The 26,733-nt window shown below is 34.7% G+C and overlaps 1 protein-coding gene across 5 annotated transcripts; it reads right to left on the reverse strand.

Moving 5' to 3' along the window:
- Nucleotides 1-8,792: 8,792 nt before the first annotated feature.
- Nucleotides 8,793-17,510, reverse strand: LOC129257281 (m-AAA protease-interacting protein 1, mitochondrial-like). Of its 5 annotated transcripts, XR_010292817.1 has the most exons (7): nucleotides 16,874-17,510; nucleotides 15,262-15,333; nucleotides 14,658-14,784; nucleotides 13,093-13,252; nucleotides 9,263-11,865; nucleotides 9,035-9,101; nucleotides 8,793-8,913 (listed from the first exon to the last, which is right to left on the reverse strand). XR_010292817.1 is itself a non-coding variant. In XM_054895573.2 (5 exons), exons 1-5 carry the CDS (start codon nucleotides 17,291-17,293, stop codon nucleotides 11,757-11,759), a joined length of 888 nt encoding a protein of 295 aa, XP_054751548.1. In that variant the 5' UTR covers nucleotides 17,294-17,510; the 3' UTR covers nucleotides 8,793-11,756. The 5 variants fall into 5 exon arrangements, 1 of the variants encoding a protein (XP_054751548.1); XR_010292823.1 differs by lacking the exon at nucleotides 9,035-9,101 and having other exon boundaries at nucleotides 10,096-11,865; XR_010292812.1 differs by having other exon boundaries at nucleotides 8,793-9,101.
- Between the last annotated feature and the right edge of the window lie 9,223 nt (nucleotides 17,511-26,733).

Here is a 26,733-nt window from a genome sequence, read left to right on the forward strand (position 1 = left end):
CTGACATTAATTCCATATCTGACCAGAAAAAGGGTACCTCGACCGGCTCATTTTAAAAATAAATCCATATTTATGAAGACTACACCTGCCGGGACCAAATTCATCACTTGAGAGAGTAAAATGACCCTAATTCTTCCGCCAGTAAAAATATAGTTCCATAATGGTGATATATCTTTCCAATTTGGAAAAAGTAAGTTCAGTAGGTACCCTCCCTAGAATCAGTGTTAGATTGTCAGTCATATATTCATTCATTTTTGTCAATCAGCAATATCAAATTTAAAAATTGAGCAATGGGTTGGCTCGAATGAATATCTATGCCCTGCCAGTTGTGATTAGGCCCGTGCGACCTGTAATATGAAGAGTTTCGTTGCAAAATGGGTATCATGGTTAGATCAACAGATATTCTCTATGACTTTGAACCATTCCAAGAAAAACAAGTTTTTTATTCTCCCATAATGCAATATTCTTATGAGGAACGAAATCGCCATGATGTAGCTACCCTGCCGTGTGAACATAAAAATGGGTATAAGAGGAATCTACCTGTCTTCCATTCTTTTAAATATTATTTTTCAAAAACCCCTTTTGCAAGCAAACTGAAATGGATCCCATCCCTTTTGAATAAAAAGTGATTTTTCTTTGCCACTTTTATTCACGTTTTAATGGGAATTTCAAATTTTCTTTGGTATCATCAGAGCAAATAAAAATCTTTAGGTTTTGAGACAAAAAACAATAAATTTTATGAACAAGTGGAACGCCTCTGACAGTCTCGCCTGCATTACACAATGCGATATAGCAGCCAGTGTTGTAGTGCCTTGATGCCCGGCCTTGGCCTTAAGGCCTATTTTTTCAAAGCCTTGGCCTTGAACATTCAAGCCTTGGCCTTGAGAGGGCCTTGGCCTTGAGGATTTTGAGCCTTGAAATTTCAAGGCATTTTGTATTTTGTACTTTCATTTCATTTCATATAAGAAATTATAATGGTTAGTTTCGGTCATATTCGCTCATTTGGTTTACGTAGTAGACGATGCTAGCCTGCTAGTATGTAGTATACTTACGCAGACCCTATTGCAAATCAAAATCAATTCCGGACTCGATATTTGCTTCCTCAAACTGTAGCTATATTAAAAATATCAGTAGGCAAAATTTTATAGTACAAGAACATTGTTACTTTCAACATTAAATGCGTTCATAATGGTTAGTTTCGGTCATTATCGCTCATTTGGTTTACATAGCAGACGATGCTAGCCTGCTAGTATATAGTATACTTACGCAGACCCTATTGCAAATCAAAATCAATTCCGTACTCGATATTTGCTTCCTCAAACTGTAGCTATATTATAAATATTAGTAGGCAAAGTTTTATAGTAGAAGAACATTTTTACTTTCAACATTAGATGCTTTAATTCAGTTTCTTTGGACTGCATTAATTGTTTCAAATGAAAAGGGTCTAGAAATGGAAACTATCATGCGTTAGTCACGTGATGTTGTACACAGAAATATGCCATGTTCTGCCTGCTCGATCTCAAAGTTTGGGGAAAAAATGAGATGTAACCATTATACCATTCATAAAGTATTATACATCAAACTGTAGGTAATCTATTTAGCATTGAGATGACAATCAATCTCGACCTTTTGACCCTTAGGGATATTCCAATGGGAAAACAAAGGTGCCAGTGTCTCGAAAATACAGGTGGTTTTAAACCGTTTGCCATAGCAAGAGTTGTGAACATGGGCACTTTCAAATGAACAGCGAGACGTAAATAATGAATTAATTGTAATAATATTTACATCAAATTAATGGAATTGGACAAATTTTTCACACTATTATCAATCTGGTGTGAGATTATCAATAGTTATAAAGATATACCCGGATTTCTGCAATATTACATTCATGAAAACCACTGTTCACTGTGTTGAAGCTGTGTGTGGGGACTTTCGGACACTCAAATGCACGCGACTAACCATTATGACGGTTCTGTATAGTACTAATGGTCAAAACTACCAGTCACCAGTAACAGTAGCAGCAGCAGTAAGTGTACTAGCAGTGTCATCAATTGTAATTATTAAGAATTATCATCACATAACAAAGAAAACAGCAGTGATGAAAAATAACTCTATTAATTGGTAGTGTGTTGTAATCATGACTAATGATGTGATGACAATATTAATAATAATGATAATAATGACAGTAATAATGATTATGATCAAGATTATAGTGCTTTGATGAAAGGAATAATTCTGACAGATCTGACTGCAATTTTGACAACAACTTTCATACTTTAAACATAGCTAACTCTAAAGAACGATTTATAACAAGGTTGATTTCTATTCCATTAGGATTTTTCTTGTATTATTTTCTTTAGCCAACAAGAATGCTTTAAGTCTTAATGATATTCTGAAAAGATTTGGAAAACTTGAACACAATCTTCAATTTTGTTATATCCAAATGGGCTATGTCAATGGCATGATGAGCCAAAAAATTTGAGGGGCCAAGCATATGGCATATAAAACAAAATTTCTGCCAAAAAAGTTGAAAGCGATTGAAGCGAGCGAGCGGACAAAATTTGTCACCCTCTTGCTATGAGAAAAGCTAATTTGTTGAATGATTGTGACAATATATTTAGAAAATTATATCAAATTTACTCCACCTTTTCCTTTCCTTTATCCCCCTATTCTAAGTCTAGTCTTGGTGGTGGAACTTCTTCTTCTCTCTCTCTCTTTTTTTTTTTTTGGGGGGGGGTTGATATATTTTTAAACAGACGAGAAAGAGGAATGGGAAGAGAGAGAGAGAGAGGAGAAGGGAGAGAAACATGTAAGGGCGTAAGAAAGATGGGGGTGGCTGGTTAGGCAGAACATACTGCAGAATTAGTTAATAATGATAGGCAGTACATCTTTTCTAAATTGTAAGGAGAAACATGTAAGGGCGTAAGAAAGATGGGGTGGCTGGTTAGGCAGAACATAACTGCAGAATTAGTTAATAATGATAGGCAGTACATCTTTTCTAAATTGTAAGGAGAAACATGTGAGGGCGTAAGAAAGATGGGGGTAGCTGGTTAGGCAGAACATACTGCAGAATTAGTTAATAATGATAGGCAGTACATCTTTTCTAAATTGTAAGGAGAAACATGTAAGGGCGTAAGAAAGATGGGGGTGGCTGGTTAGGCAGAACATACTGAAGAATTAGTTAATAATGATAGGCAGTACATCTTTTCTAAATTGTAAGGAGAAACATGTGAGGGCGTAAGAAAGATGGGGGTGGCTGGTTAGGCAGAACATAACTGCAGAATTAGTTAATAATGATAGGCAGTACATCTTTTCTAAATTGTAAGGAGAAACATGTGAGGGCGTAAGAAAGATGGGGGTGGCTGGTTAGGCAGAACATACTGCAGAATTAGTTAATAATGATAGGCAGTACATCTTTTCTAAATTGTAAGGAGAAACATGTAAGGGCGTAAGAAAGATGGGGGTGGCTGGTTAGGCAGAACATACTGCAGAATTAGTTAATAATGATAGGCAGTACATCTTTTCTAAATTGTAAGGAGAAACATGTAAGGGCGTAAGAAAGATGGGGGTGGCTGGTTAGGCAGAACATACTGCAGAATTAGTTAATAATGATAGGCAGTACATCTTTTCTAAATTGTAAGGAGAAACATGTAAGGGCGTAAGAAAGATGGGGGTGGCTGGTTAGGCAGAACATGCTGCAGAATTAGTTAATAATGATAGGCAGTACATCTTTTCTAAATTGTAAGGAGAAACATGTAAGGGCGTAAGAAAGATGGGGGTGGCTGGTTAGGCAGAACATACTGCAGAATTAGTTAATAATGATAGGCAGTACATCTTTTCTAAATTGTATACATTTTGTTTTGGGTCTAGTGTCTCAGATTGACAAAACAAAGGGAAAAAATGTTTACTTCTTTTTAATCATATGGTTCGACAGTGAATTTAATTTCTCTCCAGTTTCAAGGAAATAACGTATTTGTTTTTATGTCAATATGGTTTCAAGAAATAATGATAAATAAAAATCTCTTGTATAATATATAATTAATAATTATTAATATTATTAATAATTATCAATAATTAATTAAATGTTTCAGGAAATAATCAAGATTTACCTCCCCCCAAACTAAGGGTATGGGGTGCGCCCCATTTATTTTGTATCCTTTTGAATATAACTTTATTTTGTTAGTATTTTTTATTCTGGCTTTTGAGGTAAAATAGGTGTAGAAGATACAAGAAATGAGAATTGAAATTTAAAAGTGGTTGTAAGCAGAAAAAACATGAAAACTGGCAAGAGTCCTAAAAATGACACATTTTAAAGTCAGCATTTGAAAATTTCAGCTTGCGCTATGTGCTCTCTTGTCTCCCCCCCAAAAAAAAATTCCCTGAAGCAAAAATGCCTCTTTTTCCAAAGTCGAAAATGCCTTCTTTTTTTCAGAATGAATTATGCCCTTTTTCAAAAAGAAATACCTTCTTTAATAGTAAACATAATACATTTTAGGTTCAAAAATCACAAATTTTGAATCGTGCTTACATCAGTTATTGTTTAGTACAGTACTAATCCTGTTCATGGTTACAAAAATGTATAGATTGGTGTTTTCTGGTTGGAATATCGCAAATTTTTGGCTCGCTTTCTACACTTGCATCAATTATTGTACTCATTCTATTCCCGTTTACACACAAAAAATGCTCAGAATGTCCAGTTTTCAGGTCGTTTAGCTCGCACTTTGCACTCGCATTACTTTGATTGGTGAGTTATGTATCCTATCAAAAATGCAGTCCTTAACTGCTTCCTTTTCTGATCTGTATATTGTCAGCATTATTTCTTTAGTTAGAAAAACATCTTTTTCATGATTACAAAAACAGCTCAGAATATTTAATTTTCATGTCTTATTACACATGTCCAGAAGTTTGGGATCGTGGTTCGCACTGGCAACATCACGCAACAGTGATGATTTAACAGTCATTAGCCCCATAATTGACAAAAAATCGAGTTTTACAACTTCAGAATTGATTTTTTTCCAAAACCGCTTGCTCGCTACGCTTTCTCGCTGAGAAGTAAAACCTAAATCAAAATATCTATCTTATCAATTAGAAATCAATTTAAAAAGGCTTTGCTCAACTTAATTTCTACAAAACACACAACAACTTCACGTAGTTGATAATCTCATTTTGAAAATACATGTATCTGTTTGCACCAAAATCCCCATTTTGGTATATAAGTGCCTTTTTGGCTTTGAACCCCCCCCCCCCCAAATACAAATAGGTTCTGCCGCCCCTGTCTCAGAGAGTGAAGAAAAACATACCGGTACATTGAGAATGCCAGGATCAGATGACCGTGGTAATAATAATTATTGCAATGTAAATTGCATAGAAATATTATGTATTAAATTTACAAAGGTAACTATATTATTATTTTAATATTATGTCTAAATCTATCATGAAATTATTTTTGTTTTAAATGTACAAGGGTGAAATTCTTTTTTCGCTCAGTCCGCTCGCTCACATACATGTTTGCCATGTGTGATGTCTGCCGCCTAAGCATTGTTAGCTCATTGTTCTGTATATCGTAAGTTTGAAATGCCTTGGCCTTGAGGTTTTCAGGCCTTGGCCTTGGGTTTCCATGCCTTGGCCTTTGGTATTGAAGCCTTGGCCTTGGGTATTAAAGCCTTGGCCTTGGATGTTAGAGCCTTGACTACAACACTGATAGCAGCAGTGCTTCCTTTGAAAATAGCTAATGAATATTATTCACAGAAGAAAACACTAATATGATAAAACATTATGCCCATTGACCCCGACCTTTGACCATGATCATGTGACCTACATGTGCAAAACAATCATTCATACTTGATTATCCTTATGTCGAAGTTTCATGAGCTAGATCCATAAAATTTCAAAGTTAATTATGATGATTCCTCAAATAACCCCAACATGGCCAAAGTTCATTGACCCTATGTGACCTTTGACCTTGGTCATGTGACCTGAAACTCGCACATGATATTCAGGGATACATGGTTGCTCTTATATCCAAGTGCATGAACTAAATCCATAAACTTTTAAAGTTATGATGACAACTCATCAAATAACCCTAACATGGCCAAAGTTTGTTGACCGTAAGTGACCTTTGACCTTAATCATGTGACCTGAAACTCAGGCAGGATCTTCCTGAAATGCATACAGGGTATTCAGGGATACACTGATGCTCTTATGTCTAAGTTTCATGAACTAGATCCATAGACTTTTAAAGTTATGATGACAATTCCACAAATACCCCCAACATGGCCAAAGTTTGTTAACCGTAAGTGACCTTTGACCTTAATCATGTGACCTGAAACTCAGGCAGGATCTTTAGTGATACACTATTACCCTTATGTCTACGTTTTATGAACTAGGTCCATATACTTTCGAAGTTATGACAACATTTCAAAAACTTAACCTTGGTTAAGATTTCGATATTGATTCCCCCAACATGGTCTAAGTTCATTGACCCTAAATGACCTTTGACCTTGGTCATGTGACCCGAAACTCAGGCAGGATGTTCAGTAATACTTGATTACCCTTATTATATGTCCCAAGTTTCATGAACTAGGTCCATATACTTTCTAAGTTATGATGACATTTCAAAACTTAACCTTGGTTAAGATTTCAATGTCGACGACGCCGTCGGAAAAGCGGCGCCTATAGTCTCGCTCTGCTATGCAGGCGAGACAAAAATGGATCAAACCCCTTTTGACAAATGAGCTCTTCAGAAGGGTTTGCAAAAGGGGTTAGATCCACTCCGAGAAAATCTTTTTTTTTCATTCTCCCATATTGCAATATTCTTATGCAAAACTAAATTTTCATGATACCCTACCACGTGAACATAAAATTGGGTATACAAAAAACCTGTCTTCATATTTTTTAAAAATGTTCTTTTCCAAAAATTTCCTTTCCAAAAATTTCCTTTCCGTTGATCTAACCCCTTTCGCAAACAAACTAAAATACAGATCCAACCCTTTTGAAAAAAAGTGATTTTTTTTGTCATTTTTATTCAATTTTTAATCAGAAATTCAACTTTTCTTTTGTATCAACTTATAGAGATACTAAAAATCTATACATTCAGTTAATTGAGACAAAAATCTTATTTCTCAAAAAGCAGTAATATACAACTCGGTGATATTCAAATGAGATAGTGTGTGATGTCTCTCACTTTTTATTTTGGTTTTTGTTTGAATACAATATCTATTATTTTATTTTACAGATTTGAAAATAAGGACCAACTGAATTGACTGAACCACAAATATCAAAAAATGGTAATTCCACATGTACAGGGTACCATAAGACTTTTGTTTCCAGACATAGCTCTCTATGGTTTCAGATGACAATGAAGAGAAAAATTATATATTACACATTTCATACAATAATATACAAAAGAATAGTGAGTGGATGTCATGAGTCCCCTCATTTGCATACTGACAAGGACCACAACTGTTTTTTTTTCAAATACTAGTAACCTAATCTTATTTTACATATCAGTGATTTTGATATTTTCAGTGTTATGCTTGTTAGATATTTTTTTTTTCATTTAAATTAACTTTTTGTGTGGGAGGACTTGTCGTTCAACCTAACATTAAACATTGATTTCTTTCTTATTTCACACACACACACAGAGTTGGTAATAATTTCTCTTTTTTTTTGCTTGTTAGAAACCATCACCCCCCTGATATAAAATCATTCCCATGGTCCTGCTAATAATGTTCCTTATATTCTTATGAGTAAGTAGCGTATTCTAGTATCAACTATATTTTATCTCATGAGTAATTGATGACAGTAACTTAATGAAATGGTTTTCTCTGTTTTTGCAGTAAAGATGGGGAGGGATTTTATAAAGAAAATCTACTCAAAAGCCCTTCATGATAAAGCAGTCTTTGTTGAAAATTAGTGAATCAAAACAGCAGTTTTGTCCTGGACTCTAGACAACGACATGTTTACAATTTTTCATCTGCTCAGAATCTTACATAGATAAGCTGTCTCGGTTCACCAATGTTCGACAAAGACCTCTCAGCTGCGCATAGTGATTTGATGGGCATTTTCAATAGATTTTCTATGTTGTAGAATTTGTCCATCGCGTTTCAAAAACTCTGTATTAAGAAATAGGCTAAGCCATAGACAGACATCCTGATAAACAAACGTTATGAGAAAAACTAGCCTCGTGGATCTTCCCAGAGAAAAAATAAATTCATCCTTTATGAATACCATAAACATTGTAAAAATTGCAACTAGACCTGTGCATGGTGGATGGCTATGGGAGCTTGGGAGTCAACAGAGGAAACTTTCATCCATATCATCCAGATAGGGATATTATAGTTTCATAACTAATATCTCACTTTTCAATACTAGTCCTACTTTATTATTTCTTAGTGTTGGTTTCTTTATTTTTCTTTTTTTTTCACTTCTTGATAAATCATAGGGGGCAGAACCCTGGACTGCCTATTCAAACACGAGAAAAAAGTATCTGGTCGTAGAGGATTAGTAATGATAAAAGTCTCAATTAATCAAATGGGAATAGGTTGATTATTCAGAAGGTTCAATATATTCAGAACGATCGCTATTCATAATCAAAGAAGTTGTCACAGGCCATAATCAAATAAAAGGGTCACTTGTCATAAGAAAAAAAAAAAACATCAAACTAATGACCCCTCTTTTTCATCATGACTTGTGACCCTCATTTTGTATTATGAGTAGTGGTCCTTATGATTGGTGACCCTCATGATCAGTGTCTGTTTAGCTCAGTTTTCTGAATAACAACAAACACAAGATTTTTACAATTAAAGAAACATTTTTTTAATGCTCATTCCAACAGCAAAAGCCAGGGTGTTAGTATGTAGTTTGCTTGAATGCATGGGCTGCGGAATGGTTTTGAAAGGGAAGGGGGAGGGGCTGACAATACACAACAAAATATATCAGATGTTAAGTTTTTACATTTTGTACTAAGATTTGGAAAAAAGTTTGAGGCTGAAGCCCCCCCCCCCCCCCATTCCGTAGCCCCTGAGAAGGTAGCAATACATTTCAAACAGAACAAGTTAGGTTTCATTATCAAAAATAGTATTTATATATATCTACACGATCTGGTGGGTGCTTCATAAAGGTGTCAGTAAGTTAGGAATGATATTGCGAATGACTAGTGATCATTTCTTGAGGTAAATTATGTGCACCACTATTTCAATGGTGTGAATTTAGCTTTGGTAAAGTCATTTGTAACTTACGAACACCTTTATGAAACACCCACCGGGATAATAAGTTAAAACGAGCATGTTCAATGATTCGTTTTTAAGGATTTAACTGTAACAAGTGACATACATGTAGCATTGCTCTTCAGTCTAGTATCTCACAATGAGAATTGCTTTCAATGAGAGTTTTGCACACTGATTTGAATAATGTATCTATAGACTATAGGCAACATAGTGAATACTACATGTACATGTAGGCCTGTATAATTATTTGGCTGCAACATTGCTTGCTGCCCATCAGTCGCTTTTCAGGCGATCAAGGCAATTATTTCATTCCAAAAATAAAGACCCCTCAATGAGTTCAAATATGAAATAAAGAGGAACTGATATCAAAGTGAGATATACTAGAAATCTAAACTGTAATTCAGAGTTTATCTTCAAATTTCTTTGGTAAACCAAATGTCAATTCAATATTGAGCTTAATCTTATCTGAAGCTGTGCAACATGTCACCTGATACCCCAGGAGAATTAAGAATCCCTTTTAAGAATAGACTAACAGATGGCTTAGGATTATTAGCCAAGCTATGTAAACACACTTTCACCCTTACTTAAGATTTGTGATTTTTCCATAAGCATAGAGCAATCAACAAATTTTTTATGCAATTTTCATTTGGGCCTTGTAAAATGAAATGGGTGGGATGATAAGGTTCAATTGTAAGTCTATGGTCTACTACAAAGTGAATGTACATCTATGATCTGTACCGGCCGCACAAAAACGTTGTTAGCACTAACAATGAGCCGAGGACCGCAACGATACTTCATTTCAAAACAATCAGTTACATGTATGTACATCTTGGATCAATGTTCGGCATCAAAATAAAAAAGAAGGGACTGGACTTACTATTAGGGTTATTTTTAATACCACAACATTTCTGTGCGGCTGGTGCTGATTTTACAGTATGTAACTGTATTTACAGGCCAATGTTATTGATCACAATACTGTTTTCCTGATATGTTACCAAAGGTAATACTATGGTTCTACCTCTTTACAATTTATCACATTCTAAAAATCAATGAAACAGGACTTCAGCAATAACAAGATTCTTTGGTAGTCCTACAGTACATTTCACATGTATTGTATTGATCTGGGCCCTGTCTTACAAAAGGTTGAGATTAACCAAATCAAACTCAACTAAATGAACTGAAGCTTGGTAATGGCATAAGCAATATGAACATTACACTGAATCTATAAACAGGGCACATCGACATGTGAGTCTAATGCTGCCCTACTTTGAAAATATAGCAAGTAACAAGAGTTGAAGAACCAAATCTAACATTCATTGATGTCAATGAGCACATCTGTCTAAGATATGGTATGACCCATGAATAAAATGTGTCCAATAAAGATCTCATTGGGCAAATCTGAAAATATATCAAGATAAATAAACAACAATCACTTGCTTCTTTAAAAAAAATAGTAATATTCCTCTGCCAAAGTAGATTCACGCTACACCATTGTGATGTAAGGAAAGACACCCACATGGTATTTGAACAAATCATGACAGCAACAGTCAAAGAAATATTGCTATTTGTCAAGTCGAAGCATAATATTGAGTCAAAAGGCAGACAATTAGGAATCCCGAGGTTACATGACCAGAGTATGACTATAATTCATAAATACTTATAATTTTATTGCATAACATTACACAGGTTAAATGTTGCAAAATAAAAAATTGATGGTATTTCCTCTGCACGTTTGAGGTGTGCATATACTAACTGAGTTGGCCGAGGTGATCAGGGATTTGATCTGGCTTTAATTTGCAGTCTTTTCTGATGTTAATATCACTATAATCCAAAGACCAAATGGGAATAATTTGAGAGTCTGTGCGATGTTCTCACAGTTGGCTGTGCAAAGGCTATTGCATGAAAGCTGAACCAGATATATGTTGCCAAAAGATCATGATTAATGCTGAATAATCTAGCCTGCTGGTTATATAACAAGTAACAAAAATTGCATGATTTTCCCCTTCAAGTAATCTGCTTGTAATCTGTAACAAGGTTGATGGAATAGAAGTGTTGTATGTATGGGCACAGCATGACAGTCATCCATCTTCAGATTGTCTTTGAACAATTCTCATCAACTAGCCCAAAGCATGAGTACATGTATGAAATAAGCATGTTATTAGGGACTTCTTGCAAAAGCTATGCAGAAGCTTTTCTGGAACATACACAATCTCGTCAATTCCATTCATGATAATAAAGTTTTTATCAAGGGTTGGTGAGTCAAAACAGCAGTTTTGTCCATGAATGAACAAATGACATGTTTTATAATTTTTTCAGCTTTAAAAAAGGTTGGACGAAACTGCTATTCCAATTTGCTGACCCACGACAAAGAATTCATTGTGATTTGACGTGCATCTTCAAATACATTTCCTGCATTGTCAGATTCATTCTGCATCGCTGTGTGAAAACTTGCTAATTATAGAAAATATCTAAGAACAGGTGATTACGGTAACATGCCCATTTCTATGAAGTATAAAATAAACGAAACACTCATTCATCTTCAGGTAGACCCCTAGCTTCTGAATTAATCAGCTGGCCATGTTGCATATATGTGATCATCCATTGTGGGTTGGCACCAGGTGAGATATTACGGTGAAATCTAAAGGAAGTGGAAAGTTGAGGAAAAAAATGCTCTTGGTTTGTTGATGAATTGAGGACTGTTTAATGATTGGATGTTTGAATAATTTGCAAAGGTTTCTTCTTTACATAACAAACTTAGTAACAATCAAGATCTGTGATCTGTCGAGAACTCGGGATTGTTCTTGATGACTGGGTATTTTAATGAATTGAATACGTAATTATAACTGCCATCATTATCTTGAATTCTAGAATTTCAATGTTTATTCCCCTTAATAGCAGTGCTAATATGACCTTCACATCTGCTTCTGAATCTTTTTAATCCAAACAATTTTGATTGTGACAGGGTCTCTCTAACAGCAATATCTTGGTTTACTGGCCAGGACCACATCTTACAAATATTTGCAACTGATCCAATCAATCTCATGATTATAAGGAAATATTTTTGACAGAGTGGAATTTGGGTATCCATTTGTCTTATTCTCTAAATATAAAAGTAAATGCATGAGTCATTGCTTTGACTATAGTATAAGTTATTGTGCTCCATTATTTTCACAAAAAGACAGTATATGCTTCTCAAATAAAAAAATTATTACATAGATGGATTTCCATACTTGTCACTTATTGGATCATTCCCAAACCCACACCTGCTTATTCCTACTTTCAGACTTATTTTTATCACTTTTAGGCTATTCATAAAACCTGACAAAACAAAAGGAAATGCAATATGGATTCTAGTAGACAGCATTTTTTTTGCATCATATTATTGTGTGAAAAGCAATAAAGGAGCAGTGTAACAATACAGATACATTTTAAACATTGAATAAGACATAACAAAAAAGAGCCCAGAACATGGTCAGATTACTGCCGCAAGCAGGGCAGCTTAAAAATCATCTGCAAACTTCTTGGCCTGTAAATTACTCAATTTCATATTTATAATAGCCTTCATACTGGGCCTTAACTGGACACTAAATCATCACCATTTATTTTTTGTGGATATCAACCAATCGTTAGGCCTATAGCCTATTGCTCCTAAATATCTTGGTGAACCAGTTTCTAAAAGCAGTAATATTGCTTTTACAATTAATTATCATCCAATAAATTCTACTATTAATATCAGAAGTAGGACAAAACCCTGGTTACTTTACAAAATCACCAGAGTACACAATAGTGCCTAGAATTTCCTCTAACCTATTCATAGCCAATAACTTGATTGAACCTACACAAAGAGGATTCACAATATTCTTACTCATATGTGCAACTGTAGACACTTCCAAGACTGTCAAATTGTTCCTGCGAAACACCTGGGGGCGGTCTTCCAATTCGAAACCCTTTAACTTCTGGATCACTGCTTCCAGACTGAGTGGAGTGACACCAAAACTTCATCAAGATAAAAAGGAACTTCCCTCCTGAAATGTAGTACACAGATTATATATCTTATTCTCAATTCTGCATATCAATGTTAAAAACAACGAAATGAAGAAACAATGTGATGAACAAAAAAAAAGAAGAAAAAGTAGGCCTACGTGAACTAGCACATCAATGACGTGGAGCTCATCCACCATCTCGCAACGAAATATAACACAATTTTAATTTCAGCCCAGTTGACACTAGTGAGTTATATTGGCGACATAAATTGAAGATAAAGAATTGAAATCGATGAAGAAATGACAAAGAAGCATTTTTTTTTATCTATGAATAAATTTCATATAAATTAAGCATAAATAATTTTCTAGTAAAATTTCTGAACTCTGTGTAGAACCTTGGTGAACTTCATGTAGCTCTCAGATGGAACAAAAATAATCAAAATCAATCAATATTTTTTGTGAGTTTAGAAAATATATGAATAAATTAGCATATTTAATGAGTTTCAAAATTCTGTGTTGAAATTTTGTATCACCACCTCGAGCTATCATTTAATGCAAACAAAATTGAAATTGATCAACAAATGAAGAAGAAAAAACATTTTTTGTGATTTATGAGTAAATTTTGCATAAATTATTTTCGAGACAAATTTTCAAAATTTTGTGTACAAGTTCGGTGAACCTCATGCAGCTCTACCAGATGGAAGAAAAAAAATCAAAATCGGTCAACAAATAAAGAAGAGGCATTTTCTGTGATTTATGAATAAATTTTGCATTCATGTAAGGAGCATAAATAATCTTCTACTGAAAATTTCAAATTCTGTGTAAAATTTTGGTGAACCTCATGAAGTTCTACCAGGTGGAAGAAAAAAAATCAAAATCGGTCAACAATTAAAGAAGAAGCATTTAATGTGAATTTTTAAAAATACGCATAAATTAGCATATTTAATGAGTTTTAAAAATTATGTGTAGAAGTTTTGAATCCCCCACCTAGTGCTATCATATAAAGCAAACAGAATTGAAATCGGACTTGAAATGGCGAAGAAGAAGCATTTTGAAATTGTGGACGGACGACAGACAACGGACGCCACAACATGGCATAAGCTCATCTGGCCCTTTGGGCCGGATGAGCTAAAAACAAACCTAGTCTTCATCTATTCTTTTTTTCAAAACAGTTAAATGAAATGTGTACATGTGAACTGTCAACATGCCAACAATTAGCAAATGATATTGATGAAATAATGGCCAAGTGTAACTGATGTATTTGTGGCAAAAAAATTCAGAACACTAGGAAGCTTCACCAACTGTTGCAGAAGTACGGGGGGGGGGGGGGGGGGTTCTTGCAAACATTTCTATTATCCGGAGTTGTGCTTTTTTTCCCATTTGTGTTTCAAAATTTGCAAAGTTATAATATCATTACAGAGTCCTTGTATGTCCAAATCATACATACCCTTATCATCATAGTGTATAGCAATGTCATGGGGAAAGGTGTGCAAAATTTCCTCTGATGATAACGATATAGAACTGATCTCCTTCAGACTGAAGTTTCGACAAGTGTTCTGGATTTCTCTAAGAAGCTGTGGAAAAGATTAAATACACAGGTGTTACAAAAACATTGCAAAATTAGTAAATTTATATAAGATGCAGTTTTGTACTCTTCAAATTCCGAATTCAAAATATAGATCAAAATTGAAAATCAATCTAACAGTCTGGCAAGTCCAAGAAAAGGTCACCCTAGAAGACAAATTTCATATTTATTTTATGAAGTAATCTTTGATGGGAGTCGAAAGTATAATTTTTGTATTAAATTTTAAAACTAAATTAGGAAAAATTTAGTGATGTATGCAAATTTATGCTAATTCAGGGCACCTCAAATTATGTATGGGACAATTATGAAAATAATCATAGAAAATCAAAACAAAACTAATGAGATTTAAACAAAAGTTGGGAAATGGACTCAACATTTCATATTTTGAGGGGAATGGTGTTATCTACATGAATATGCAAATTAGGTTGTGTCAAAGGATGAAATGTTCCAGATCATTTTTTTTTACCTTTGGAGACAGAAGACCTTCAAGATTGTCCCATGTCCCCTCCGCTATTGTCTCTGATATTGTCACCAATGCCTGGAAAACAAAAATAAAACATTATAAGTATCTAAAATTAATGCAATCAACATCTCATTGTGAGAATATACATCATTATTGACCTCATTGACTAAAGACTTTTTGACATGAAAAAGTAAAAATGTTTACAATCATTTAACGCTAATTTCAAATAACATCACTCAGGTTATTACAAGAATGAGCATGACCAATTTTAAGTCTGAGCTGTGTCTGTTAGCAGGAATCCACTTTAATTAGTATCTGCTTTCCTGAATTATTCAATGAATTGTCTATGATGATATATAAGGATTTGAGATGAAAAGCTGGGTTCCTATGGAATAGATGTGGCTATGACTTTTTAGTAAGGTGCCCAATGACCTCAATCCCCAAACCAATCAAACAGAGCCATGGAAAGCGATTTTTTTTACTGGGGGTGCTGAGGTAATTTGTAAAGCAAAAAAAAAAAAAATTCACTACAAAATCAAGGTCATTTTGGTTCCTTTTCCCCCTATTTTTATACACCTTCCAGAATTCCTGGGGTTGCTGCTTATGGAGAAAAATACACGCAGCACCCCCGCTTCCCAGGGCCATGCAATCAGACCATTAAAAAAAGTAAGGAGTTGACCCGTGGATTTGGAATGGTATTTATTTCATAGAATACTGCACCTAGCTAGCAGATTATCGTCTTTGTGACAGATCCACTAGGCCAATACCTACTGTAGCTGACTAGCTGTAGGGAACACCCACAACGAACAACATACAGACAGTGATAGACAGATGAATGTCCATTATGAAGCTGTTAACAGATGGATGACCCAAAACCCAGGTTAGATTTCTAGCCATCATGGTACTAGGTAGACACAATGTACATGTAGCAAGTTGATAACACTGTGCGTTAAATTTTGTCATCTTTTATGGAATGCATACATGGAAGACAATTGGAACCACATTAGACATTTACATGTAACCCAATATTAACCTGACCAGAAGGCAGAGGCCCATTGCAGAAAAAAAAAATGCAATCAAATGCATCTTAAAAAATGTATTGCAACTTGAATTCAACCTCCGAATATGAGGCACTTCAGGCACTTGCACTTGAATTTTTTAGATGTTTTTAGTTAAACAAAACACTTCGGCAACAGGACCCCAGATGACAGTGTGATTCTGTGAAAAAGTAGTTTGATAAATTAGCATATAAAGCAGTTTCAAGAGAAAGTTTGGAAAATAGTTAATCATGACATAGGTAGGCCTTACACAGTAAGTCAGTTACAAATTAATTTATCTATTGCTTTAGTTTAGAAACATGCTTGATAATTTCAAATGGATCTAGTCTACCTTTCTTGGGGAAAAAACATCGTTAAAAAACAAGATGTACCGTACATTCTCTGACGTTAGCTATGCACTGTACAGCAGATTTAGAAATCTATGTGGGCAAATGTAAAAAAACAGTTTGCATGATTTGTAATTGGTCTTACTTGAAGCAATAAAATCAAATTTGATGACACTCTGATCTCTGTTATTAAAAAAGGAAAGCAAAAACAATCCTATTTTTATTTAATACCTGCTTAGCTCCTTGTGTAAATTCATCAATTGAAAAATCTGGATCAAAATATGAACGAATTAACCAATAGAATATATTGTTTCTGATGACTTTGATAGGATTAGGAATAGCAACAAACACTGGTTTGATCTTTCCTTCAGATCCTCCTCTATCATCCGTGCTCATGCTCCTTCTGTTGTGTAATAAACAAGTTGTGGCCGAAGCTGCAGTTGGACTTGGAGTTCTTGTTACCAGCAGTGGCAATGCATCACAACTCCTTCCACTTTGTAAGAACGGTCCCAGACATAAACTCCTGTGTATTCTTTTGAATGCCGATTTCTCCGATATCACAGAAAACTTCCTTTTGACGCTAATGTCAATGCACTTCGTAGATTCTAAAGGAAGAAACATGCACTGCTTGAGTATCTTCATTCGATACATGTTCAAACCGGGGTGTTTTTTATGAGCCCGGAGAAGATTACCAGAATCCAGTTAAAGATTTTGTGCGAAGTCGAAGATTCTGTAAGCCAATGGCAGTGTATTTAGCGCTTGAGAGGTACTTTTACCAGCGACACTTTACTTCGGCCGGCCGCCGCGCCAGAGCTAGCCTACCGGACAGAGCCGATCGATCGCGATCGTGCCTATCTCTAAAGCGTCCCGAGGAGGCCGGGCTAGCCATTATCAAGCGAAAAGACTTCTTTTTTTTTCTCGCCAAATTTGAACTCAGGGGCTGATCCAGCATTTTTTAAAGGAGGGGTGGGGGGTGTGCATATTTTCCCCAGGAAAATTGACAAGCAAAAAAAAAGAAAAAAAAAGAAAGTCCTCCATTTCAGGGGGGGGGGGGGGGGGGCACACGTGTTACAGAAATTGGCATACTTACATTAAAAATGTAGGGCCTCCATCCCTTTCAAAAGGGCCCAGGCTGTGCCCCCTGGAAGATCCGCCAGTGCTTGAACTGTATCATTATTTTTACTTTTCGCTAGTGATTGTAAGATTATTGCAAATATTAAAAAACAATATTAAAAAATGTACATACCGGTACGAAATATTAAACAAAAATGAGTTGTAAAACATTAAAAAAACATTTTTATACTGATTTTTTTTCTAATATGCATTTGATCAGAATTAAGTTTTAAAAATAAGCAGTTAAAGGGCTTTATTTATAGATTTAAAACCAAATTTGTATTTAATGCACTAAAATTTGCATAATTGATTCAAATAAAGAAGGCCCTATTTAAAATCATGCTTTCATTAATTGAAACCCCATAGATTTTGACATTTTCTACCATTAGAAAGTCAAAAGGGGCCTAAGCTTTCGATCCTTGCAAATGACAAACATAAATTATAAAGTGGAACAACCATAATATAGACCACAGACAAGCTACAGCAACACTAGAAACAAGGAGACAAAAGGGGCATTAGTGAGTAGAGAAGACCAATCAGGTTAGTGAAGGGGATGAAAGAAAAGGAGTAGGCAGACACAAAGGTAAGTTACAAAAGTAAGGCCAGTAAAAGACCTCAAGCCAATTAGAGGGATTCAGATAATGAGGCAGGCAACATCAAACAGGATCTGGAACAAAACAGTGATAGAGCTAGGGTATGAGGAAGAGATGAATAACAAGAGAATTAGTGAGAGGTGGGTCAAACAGGTTACAAAGAAAGGCATAATAAAGTGGTGCATAAGAGTGGGGGGGAAAAGGGAAAAGAATGGGGAACAACTGATAATGTGCAAAAGACATATAAGTATATATGATAAAGCATTAAACAAACTAAGAGAAGAAGGTAAGTGTAAATAGGTATCTATAAGTGATATGTATATAAATATCCAAAAAAGAAATGTATATAAAAAAAATATAAATACACATAATTCTAATCCGCTAGGTGTCACGGGAAAAAACATAAGACTATACTGTATACCATTGTGCAAATTCTTATCGGTCCAAAGACACCGGGACTACATATGTATGTAGGAGGAATAAACTTATAAAATGTTGACTTACTTTAGTGTTCTTCTTTTAACTGTTAAAAATGAGTCAGGCAGCATATTGGCATTAAAACGAAACATAAATAATGCCGTTTGCAAAAAAAAAAAGAAATCTATATATATATAGCTTCAAGCAAAATTAAGTTTTACAAATAATGGGTTTGCTTATCAGACCCATTACATAATTTTGCGAATTGCTTTCTTTTGCATATTAATATATTGATAGTTGACACCTTGGATGTCAATATAATAATATCCTATCATTAAAAAATACTTTTAATTTGTATAATAAACCACTAAAGGCACATCCTGTTCATGATAACAGAGAAGAATTAATGCAAGAGCTTTGATCTAAATTTTGTTTGTTGTTCAAAATAAATGGAATATCAGGGAGATCCAAGTGTCCAATACAGTGAATAGAAAAGGTATGCTCCTTCAAGAATAACTGATGAAAACTGTAATTCCATTCCACTGTTTTTTAACAAAAACACGTACTCTTGAAGGCCTTCTATTGAAAATCACGCAGTGTGACTTGTTTTGCAATTCCTGGTCGCAGATTAAGACACTATTAAGTGGATTCTGAGCAGTTTTTAAATCATGACTGCAGATCAATAACTAAACCCATGCACGAGCTGAAATTTTCAGTATACTGTCTGACATATGCAAAGGAATTCGAATTTGCAGTGCATAAAAATATGCATAGTTCACTACTCAATAATGCAAGCACAAAGAACTAGCTGAATTTTTTAAAGATTCCTACCTAGAAACTGGACAAATTATGCATAAGCCTATATAAGTTTTGATTAAAAACTTGAATTTGCGAGCGCGAAGCGCGAGCTGATTTTTTTTCAGATTTAGACCTACACTGTAAAAAATAGTGGGTAAAATTTCAACTAGCACGAGGGTAATTATAAGTCCAACAATTTTTTTCATTCTGGAAAATGAATAACTCACTCCTGAAAAAAACGGCGATTATAAAACTGGTGTCATTAATGTTATCACTCATACTAAAAATGAATTTAAAGCAGAATGTGATCCTCATTATATTTGGGACCTATGTAAGTTGAGAATTAAAGATTATACTATATCTTTTGCTAAGAAGCTTAGGAAAGCCGAGAAGGAAGAATTAATTTCATTGGAAAAAGAATTAGAATGTTTACATGTGCAACTTTATGCAGGTAATTCGGAGATATATAGAAGAACGGATGATTAGTGTTCAAAGAAAGGTTAATATGTATTACAAAAAGCAATGCGATGGTGCAAAAGTTAGGTATAGAGTTACACATTTTGAAGAAAGTGAGAGCAATATTTCATACTTTTTAAATTTAGAACATAGGAATAGTACAAAAAAATATATATCAGGGATAAAGATAGGAAAGAAAGTAGTAACACATAGGGACAAAATTATGAAGTCAGTAGAAAAGTTTTATTCTACATTATACACAACACAAAATCCCGATCTGTTGTTGATCGAAGCGTATCTTAAAGAAATAAATCACCCTCATTTATGTGGTAGTGAAGCCGAAGAATGCGAGGGACTGATCTCAATTAAAGATGCCATGGCACAAATGCGTTAAAGGGAATGAGTCTCAATAAAACACCCGGTATCGACGGATTAACAGTAGAGTTTTTTAGGGAATTTTGGGTTGATATACAAGATCTTGTTGTAAATAGTTTAAATGAAGGTTATAGCAAAGGTAAGCTTAGTTTTTTGCAGAGAAAGGGTGTTGTAACTTTGTTATTTAAAGGTGGAGACTCGATGGAATTGGGTAACTGGCGACCAATAACATTACTTAATACTGATTACAAAATACTTGCTACAGTACTATCAAACAGACTCCAAAAGGTTTTAACTCATTTAATTAATGAAGACCAAGTAGGTTATATCAAGGGCAGGAGTGGTATTTATAATGCCAGAATAATCCAGGATGTTATAGATTATAGCATTTTTAACAAAACCGATGGTGCAATTATAATTTGCCGATTTTCAGAAAGCATTCTATACGTTAGAATGGAAGTTTATTGATGCTTGTTTAAAGATATATGGTTTTAAATATAGTTTTAGGAAATGGATTTCAGTTATATATAATGATCCCCATCTTAATATATTAACGAATGGATGGTTAACAAGAGATATAAAGCCATCGCGGGGTATAAGACAGGGCTGTCCCTTATTCGCATTAATATTTATACTTTGCATTGAAACCCTTGCAAATCAGATAAGACAAAATAATAATATCATAGGTTTGAGCATTGGTTACAAACATGAAAATAAGAATACTTTTAAGATACTGCAGTTAGCAGATGATATGACATTATTTGTTAGGACAGTTATATCAGGCAATACAGCTATTAATATCATTAGAAACTTTGAAACATATTCTGGAATTCATTTAAATGAAAACAAAACAAAATCTATTTGGCTGGGAAACGACAATCCGACAAATAATATTGGAAATATATTATGGGAGGACGTTTATGATAAGTCTCTTGGTATTCATTTTTGCAAAAAGAAGCATTTAAGTTTAGAAATGAATTAGTCTGAACAAAGAATATTAAAAATTAAACAGTTGTTACAAATATGGAAACAGAGAAACCTTACGTTAAGAGGGAAAATTTTAATATTAAAATCGTTGATTATGTCGAAAATAATTTATACATCACAAGTTCTTTCTTGTCCTAAAGAAATAGTAAAGGAGCTCGATAAATTATTTTTTAATTTCTTATGAAAAGGTTAAACGGACTAATGTAGTAAGCACAATAGATGAAGGTGGCCTAAATATGTTAGATGTTGAAACAAAAGTTGCGTCGTTGAATTTATTTTGGCTTTGTAAATATTTGAGTGATGAGTTAAACCCTGGATGTAAATGTATGTTTGATTACTGGTTTCAGCAACTGGGTGGTATAAAATTTATTATGAATTGTAAATATAATATTAAAAACAAATGTTTTTTGGAAAACAGGATGCCTTATTTCTATTATAACTTGCTATCAACGTTTTTCTTATTAAAAAGGTATAACTATTCAAGAAATATTCAAGCAGATATACAGGATAATTATCAAAAAGAAATGATTTGGCTAATCTTATACAAAGGGAAAATTTTATTTTATATGAATTGGATAAACTCTGATATTTTGTTTGTGGGGGATTTAATGGATGATAAGGGTTTTCTATACCTATAGATAAGATTAGCGCTAAAATAGTAGTTAAGGACGGAAGGTGGTACAGTCAGTATGCTCGTATACGACAGGCTATTGAGTTATGTGGCAACATGTCTCTTTTTTCTAATACAAGTTTATTACAAAAGAAGTATTCGGAATTTAGATCCAATGTTAATGTATATAATGATATTAGATTGGTTGATAGTATTATTAGGAAAATATATTATGAATTGATCCAAGTAAAAACTGAAGAATCTAGAGCAGAGGAATTTTGGTGTAATACCTTAGTATTTGACTGTTTACCAATTTGGACAGATGTTTGGTTATTTAAGTTAAAGTTAGTTAAGGATTATGTACTGGTCAATTTTAATTTTAAGTTCATGTATAATATTTTGGCAACACCAGCTAACCTTTTTAGATGGAAATTAAAAGAAAATGACCAATGTTTTTACTGTGATCAAAAAGGTGATTGCAGTTATATGTTTTTCTCTTGTAACATAATGATAATATTTTGGAAAAAAGTTGAAGAAAATGTACAGAAATATATTTTGCCAAATTTTCATTTCCAGCCATGTTATATATTATCAGGAATTTCATTTAGATCAAAAGAAAAAAATGATGTAGATATAATTTTGAATTATGCTTTATATACCATTTATAAATGTTTCGCTGGAAAAGAATCTAAAAGGAAAATAACGATTCAAAGGCTGTTTAATATTTTGTTTTACCTATTAAGATATCGTTTACAGATAGAAGAAAATGTGAAATCCAGAAAACCATGTATTTCCCTCCAGAAATGGAGGCAAATGTTAGCACTGTGAATATATTTTGTTTGATGAATAAAGAAGACCAGCAATGGTTATTTTACAAAAAAAAAAAAAAAAAAAAAAAAATAAGTCCAACAATTTGGGGCAGTATCCAATGCGGGAAGCATATTGTCCAGTAAGGTTAAAAAATAACCAGCTATTTAAGAGTGGGCACATTTTCATTACAATAATAAAAATGCCTAAAAGAAATGCCCAATGTTGGTTGGACACAATTACCCTCATGGAGCATTTTTACCCATATTTTTTAGAGTGTAAAAATAAGGATATTCCAGGCCATGCTACCATGAATGGTTTTCAATCAAACAATATTATTGCATTTTTAGTAATTACATGCAGGATATTGATGCGAGCGAGTAACCGAAAAAACGCTATATCAATTAAGATTAACATTTTTAAGACGACCTGAACTTAACTCGACAGTTCTATCATGTTTTTAATTAAGAACGTATATTAGAGCGCAAAGTGTTAGCTGATTATTATTCAGATAGGCCTAAAACATGACATTCGAATCAATGTTACCATGAACATAGTGGCGTAACAGGGGTCGGTGGCCAGGGGGGGGGGGCAAGAGCAAACATTTTCCCGGTCATATCATGGTATAAACAGGCGTAATGGTGTAATGAGGCGACGATTTTGAGAGGGCCAGATATTGCGTATCGGGCAGAATTTATCTTTTAAAAAAGTTGCGAGCGAGCGAAGCAAGCGAGCAAAAAATTTGACATTTTTAATACAAAAATCAAATTTTGTGATAGATTTTGACATGATATCAGTGGCGTAACAGGCGGGGGACAGGGGGGCAAGCTGCCCCCCTGGCGGATTTCACCGGGAAAATAAAAAAAAAACGGGAAAAAGAGGAAAGGGAGGGAGAAAGAAAGGGAAAGGGGAAGGAAAGGGAAAAGGAAAGGGAAAAGTGAAAAGAAAACGAAAAAAAAAATCCTTTTTTAAATGATAAAGGAAGGAATTAAGCGGGAAAGGGAACGAAAGAAGAACATTTGAGAAAGAACAAATCATTCTGAAATAGGCCTATGTAATGCAATAGCATGATGGGAAATAAATCAAAAGATGACAAAGTGGCACAAATATAGCGGGAAACGAAGGTAGAAAGGAATTAGTCAAGAGCTAAATTGGAAAACAAAGAAATGGGACAAGAAAAAAAAATAATAACACGACCGGGCTGCTGAGGATTGAGAGTAAAGAGCGGGAAGAAAGATGGACAGTATACAACATTGTGCTATAAGCTTGCTAAATTTTGTGCAAATAAGCTATCGGGGCTTTGCCCTATTATATAGACCCCACGCAGTAGGGGTCCTTATCTATAACATTCAAATGGCTCTATAACGCCCCCCTGTAGGGACCCTTCCTACATTAAGCTTTGCGTTCAATCACTGGCATATAGGCGCGGGGGGGGGGGGGGGGGTCTTGGTTCTACACCCAAGAGGAATTATTATAGGAGACAACGTATAATGAAATTAATGGAAACAATGAAATGTGTTATTTGCTGAATAAATATAATGGAAAAATCTATTACATAATAAGAATTTAATTTCAATAGGCACTCTTTTTGCAGCTCGCTTTGCTCGCTGGCAACTTTTTACAAATTTTCCCACATTGCTTTGTTTTGCCCCCTCAAAATATTTGGTTCATTACGCAACTGGGTTGAATAAAATGTTGTGTAAAAGCTACATTCTGTATATACCCGCGATTTGATTAAAAATAGCGGCAATCTGCGAGGTTTAAATGGCTTTGATATCAAGACCCCATCCGCATTACACTGCCGTATATGAGTATGGAAGGGTTGGGCCATGGCCCCAAAAGTTCTACAAACAAGAGCAAAAAAAAAAAGGAGGAAAGAAAAGCAAAGGAAAAGTGAAGGATATGATTTTATTTACTGAATATAATGTCAAAAAATATCTCAAAGTTAGATTCTCATGAAAAGGTGATATTTTTCTCGGTCGCTTCGCTCGCTCAGGACTTATATTAAGCAGCTTTTTAGCACATGCGCCATACTGTACCCATCGTTTTTTTTGTACTCTTCACGCAACTGCCGCAAATAATCCTGTTCACAGTGGGGTACAGACCACACAAAAAAAAGGAATGGAAAGAGAGAAGAATAAAATATATTATTCTTTGGATATCATGTCAAAATCTATCACAAAATTGGATTTTTGTATTAAAATGTCAAAAATTTTGCTCGTTCGCAACTTTTTTTAAAGATAAATTCTGCCCGATACGCAATATCTGGCCCTCTTAAAATCGTTGCCTCATTACGCTTGTTCATACCATGATATGACCGGGAAATTTGTTGCTCTTGCCCCCCCCCCCCTGGCCACCGACCCCTGTTACGCCGCTGCATGTAATGTAGGAAGGGTCCCTACAGGGGGGGGGGCGTTATAGAGCCATTTGAATGTTATAGATGAAGAGCCCTACTGCGTGGGGTCTGGGGCAAAGGCCCGGTAGCTTATTTTCATAAAATTTAGCAAGCATATAGCACAATGTTGTATACTGTCCATCTTTCTTCCCGCTCTTTACTTTCAATCCTCGGCAGCCCGGTCGTGTTATTATTTTTTTTTCTTGTCCCATTTCTTTGTTTTCCAATTTAGCTCTTGACTAATTCCATTCTACCTTCGTTTCCCGCTATTGTTTGCCACTTTGTCACCTTTTGATTTATTTCCCATCATGCTATTGCATTACATAGGCCTATTTCAGAATGATTTGTTCTTTCTCAAATGTTCTTCTTTCATTCTTTTTCCCGCTTAATTCCTTCCTTTTTCATTAAACAAAAATATTTTTTCTTCGTTTTCTTTTCACTTTTCCCTTTCACTTTCCTTTTCCGCTTTTCATTTCCCCATCCCTTCCCCTTTCTTTCTCCCTCCCTTTTCTCTTTTTCCCGTTTTTTTTATTTTCCCGGTGAAACAGGATATGGGTACACTCTAAAAAACGAAGAGCTACGACGAGGCGCTGATTATTTTGTTTACTTCATATTTGAACGAGAAAAATCAGCACTTCGAAGTGCAGTCACTATCAAATACACGTTCTTTATAAGGGCTAAAATTTGCTCTTCGTTGCTTTTCGTTTTTTAGAGTGTAGGATATGCGTAAGCCCGGTGCGTGAGCTGAAGAAAATTGAGAACTTCAGTGTTTGTGGTGTATGTATTTTCATCAGGAACTCAAACTGTCACAAAATTGTGCCCCTTGAAGATTTTGCCCCACAAAAGCCGTAAGTGTTCAGGCATGCCTGATTTATTAACTATAGGGGAAGTTCTTTTGACAATAATTTATGGAAGACCAAAACACTGTATTTGGAAGAACGCGCGGCCCTCAAGAGCAAAAATAGGCCCTAAGCCCCTAAGACCAGACTGATGTATCTGCTGGATGAAGTCATAATTCATGCAGCTGCATTTTGTAGCTTCTTCAGTTTCCCAATGTGAGAATCTGGTAAGTTGGAAAAGAAGCTCATAACCCAAATCGAGCCGGGAAAAATAAGTAAATGTACTCAAGTTTCTCTGTGAGGTATTTTCTTATGTTTATGTTTCGCAATTGATAAAGACCTGCAATTGCTTCTAATCTATTTGGATATGGACATGTAAACCATCTTTTGATATGCTGATTATGCATGTTTCGTGAAATTAAACACATTTCAAAATATATCAACTTAATTATAAAGATCTCATGAAATTCTGTTTCATTCTATTTATACTCAAATCAGCTGCTATACGCTGTATGCCGTTTAAAATTTTTATCTTAAAATTACCCATTGATATTTTATAAACGGGGACTGAGGGGGCAGAAAGTTTTCTAAAATAGTACAAATAAGTTCTGCCCCCATATTTTGGACCCCCCCCCCCCCCGCTTGTTGTCCTGCGCTGCATATATGCATGCACGGTTATTATTAAATTGCGTTTCGCCGAT

This window comes from Lytechinus pictus, chromosome 1 (genome assembly GCF_037042905.1).
Source record: "Lytechinus pictus isolate F3 Inbred chromosome 1, Lp3.0, whole genome shotgun sequence".
Lineage (NCBI taxonomy): Eukaryota > Metazoa > Echinodermata > Echinoidea > Temnopleuroida > Toxopneustidae > Lytechinus > Lytechinus pictus.

Coding starts and splice junctions, on each gene's coding strand:
- LOC129257281 (XM_054895573.2), bottom strand. CDS start 17,293: ATGTATCGAATGAAGATACTCAAGCAGTGCATGTTTCTTCCTTTAGAA. Junction 13,253..14,657: donor TATACACTATGATGATAAGG/GTATGTATGATT, acceptor ACTACATTTCAG/GAGGGAAGTTCCTTTTTATC. Junction 11,866..13,092: donor GTCTACAGTTGCACATATGA/GTAAGAATATTG, acceptor CACTTCCTTTAG/ATTTCACCGTAATATCTCAC.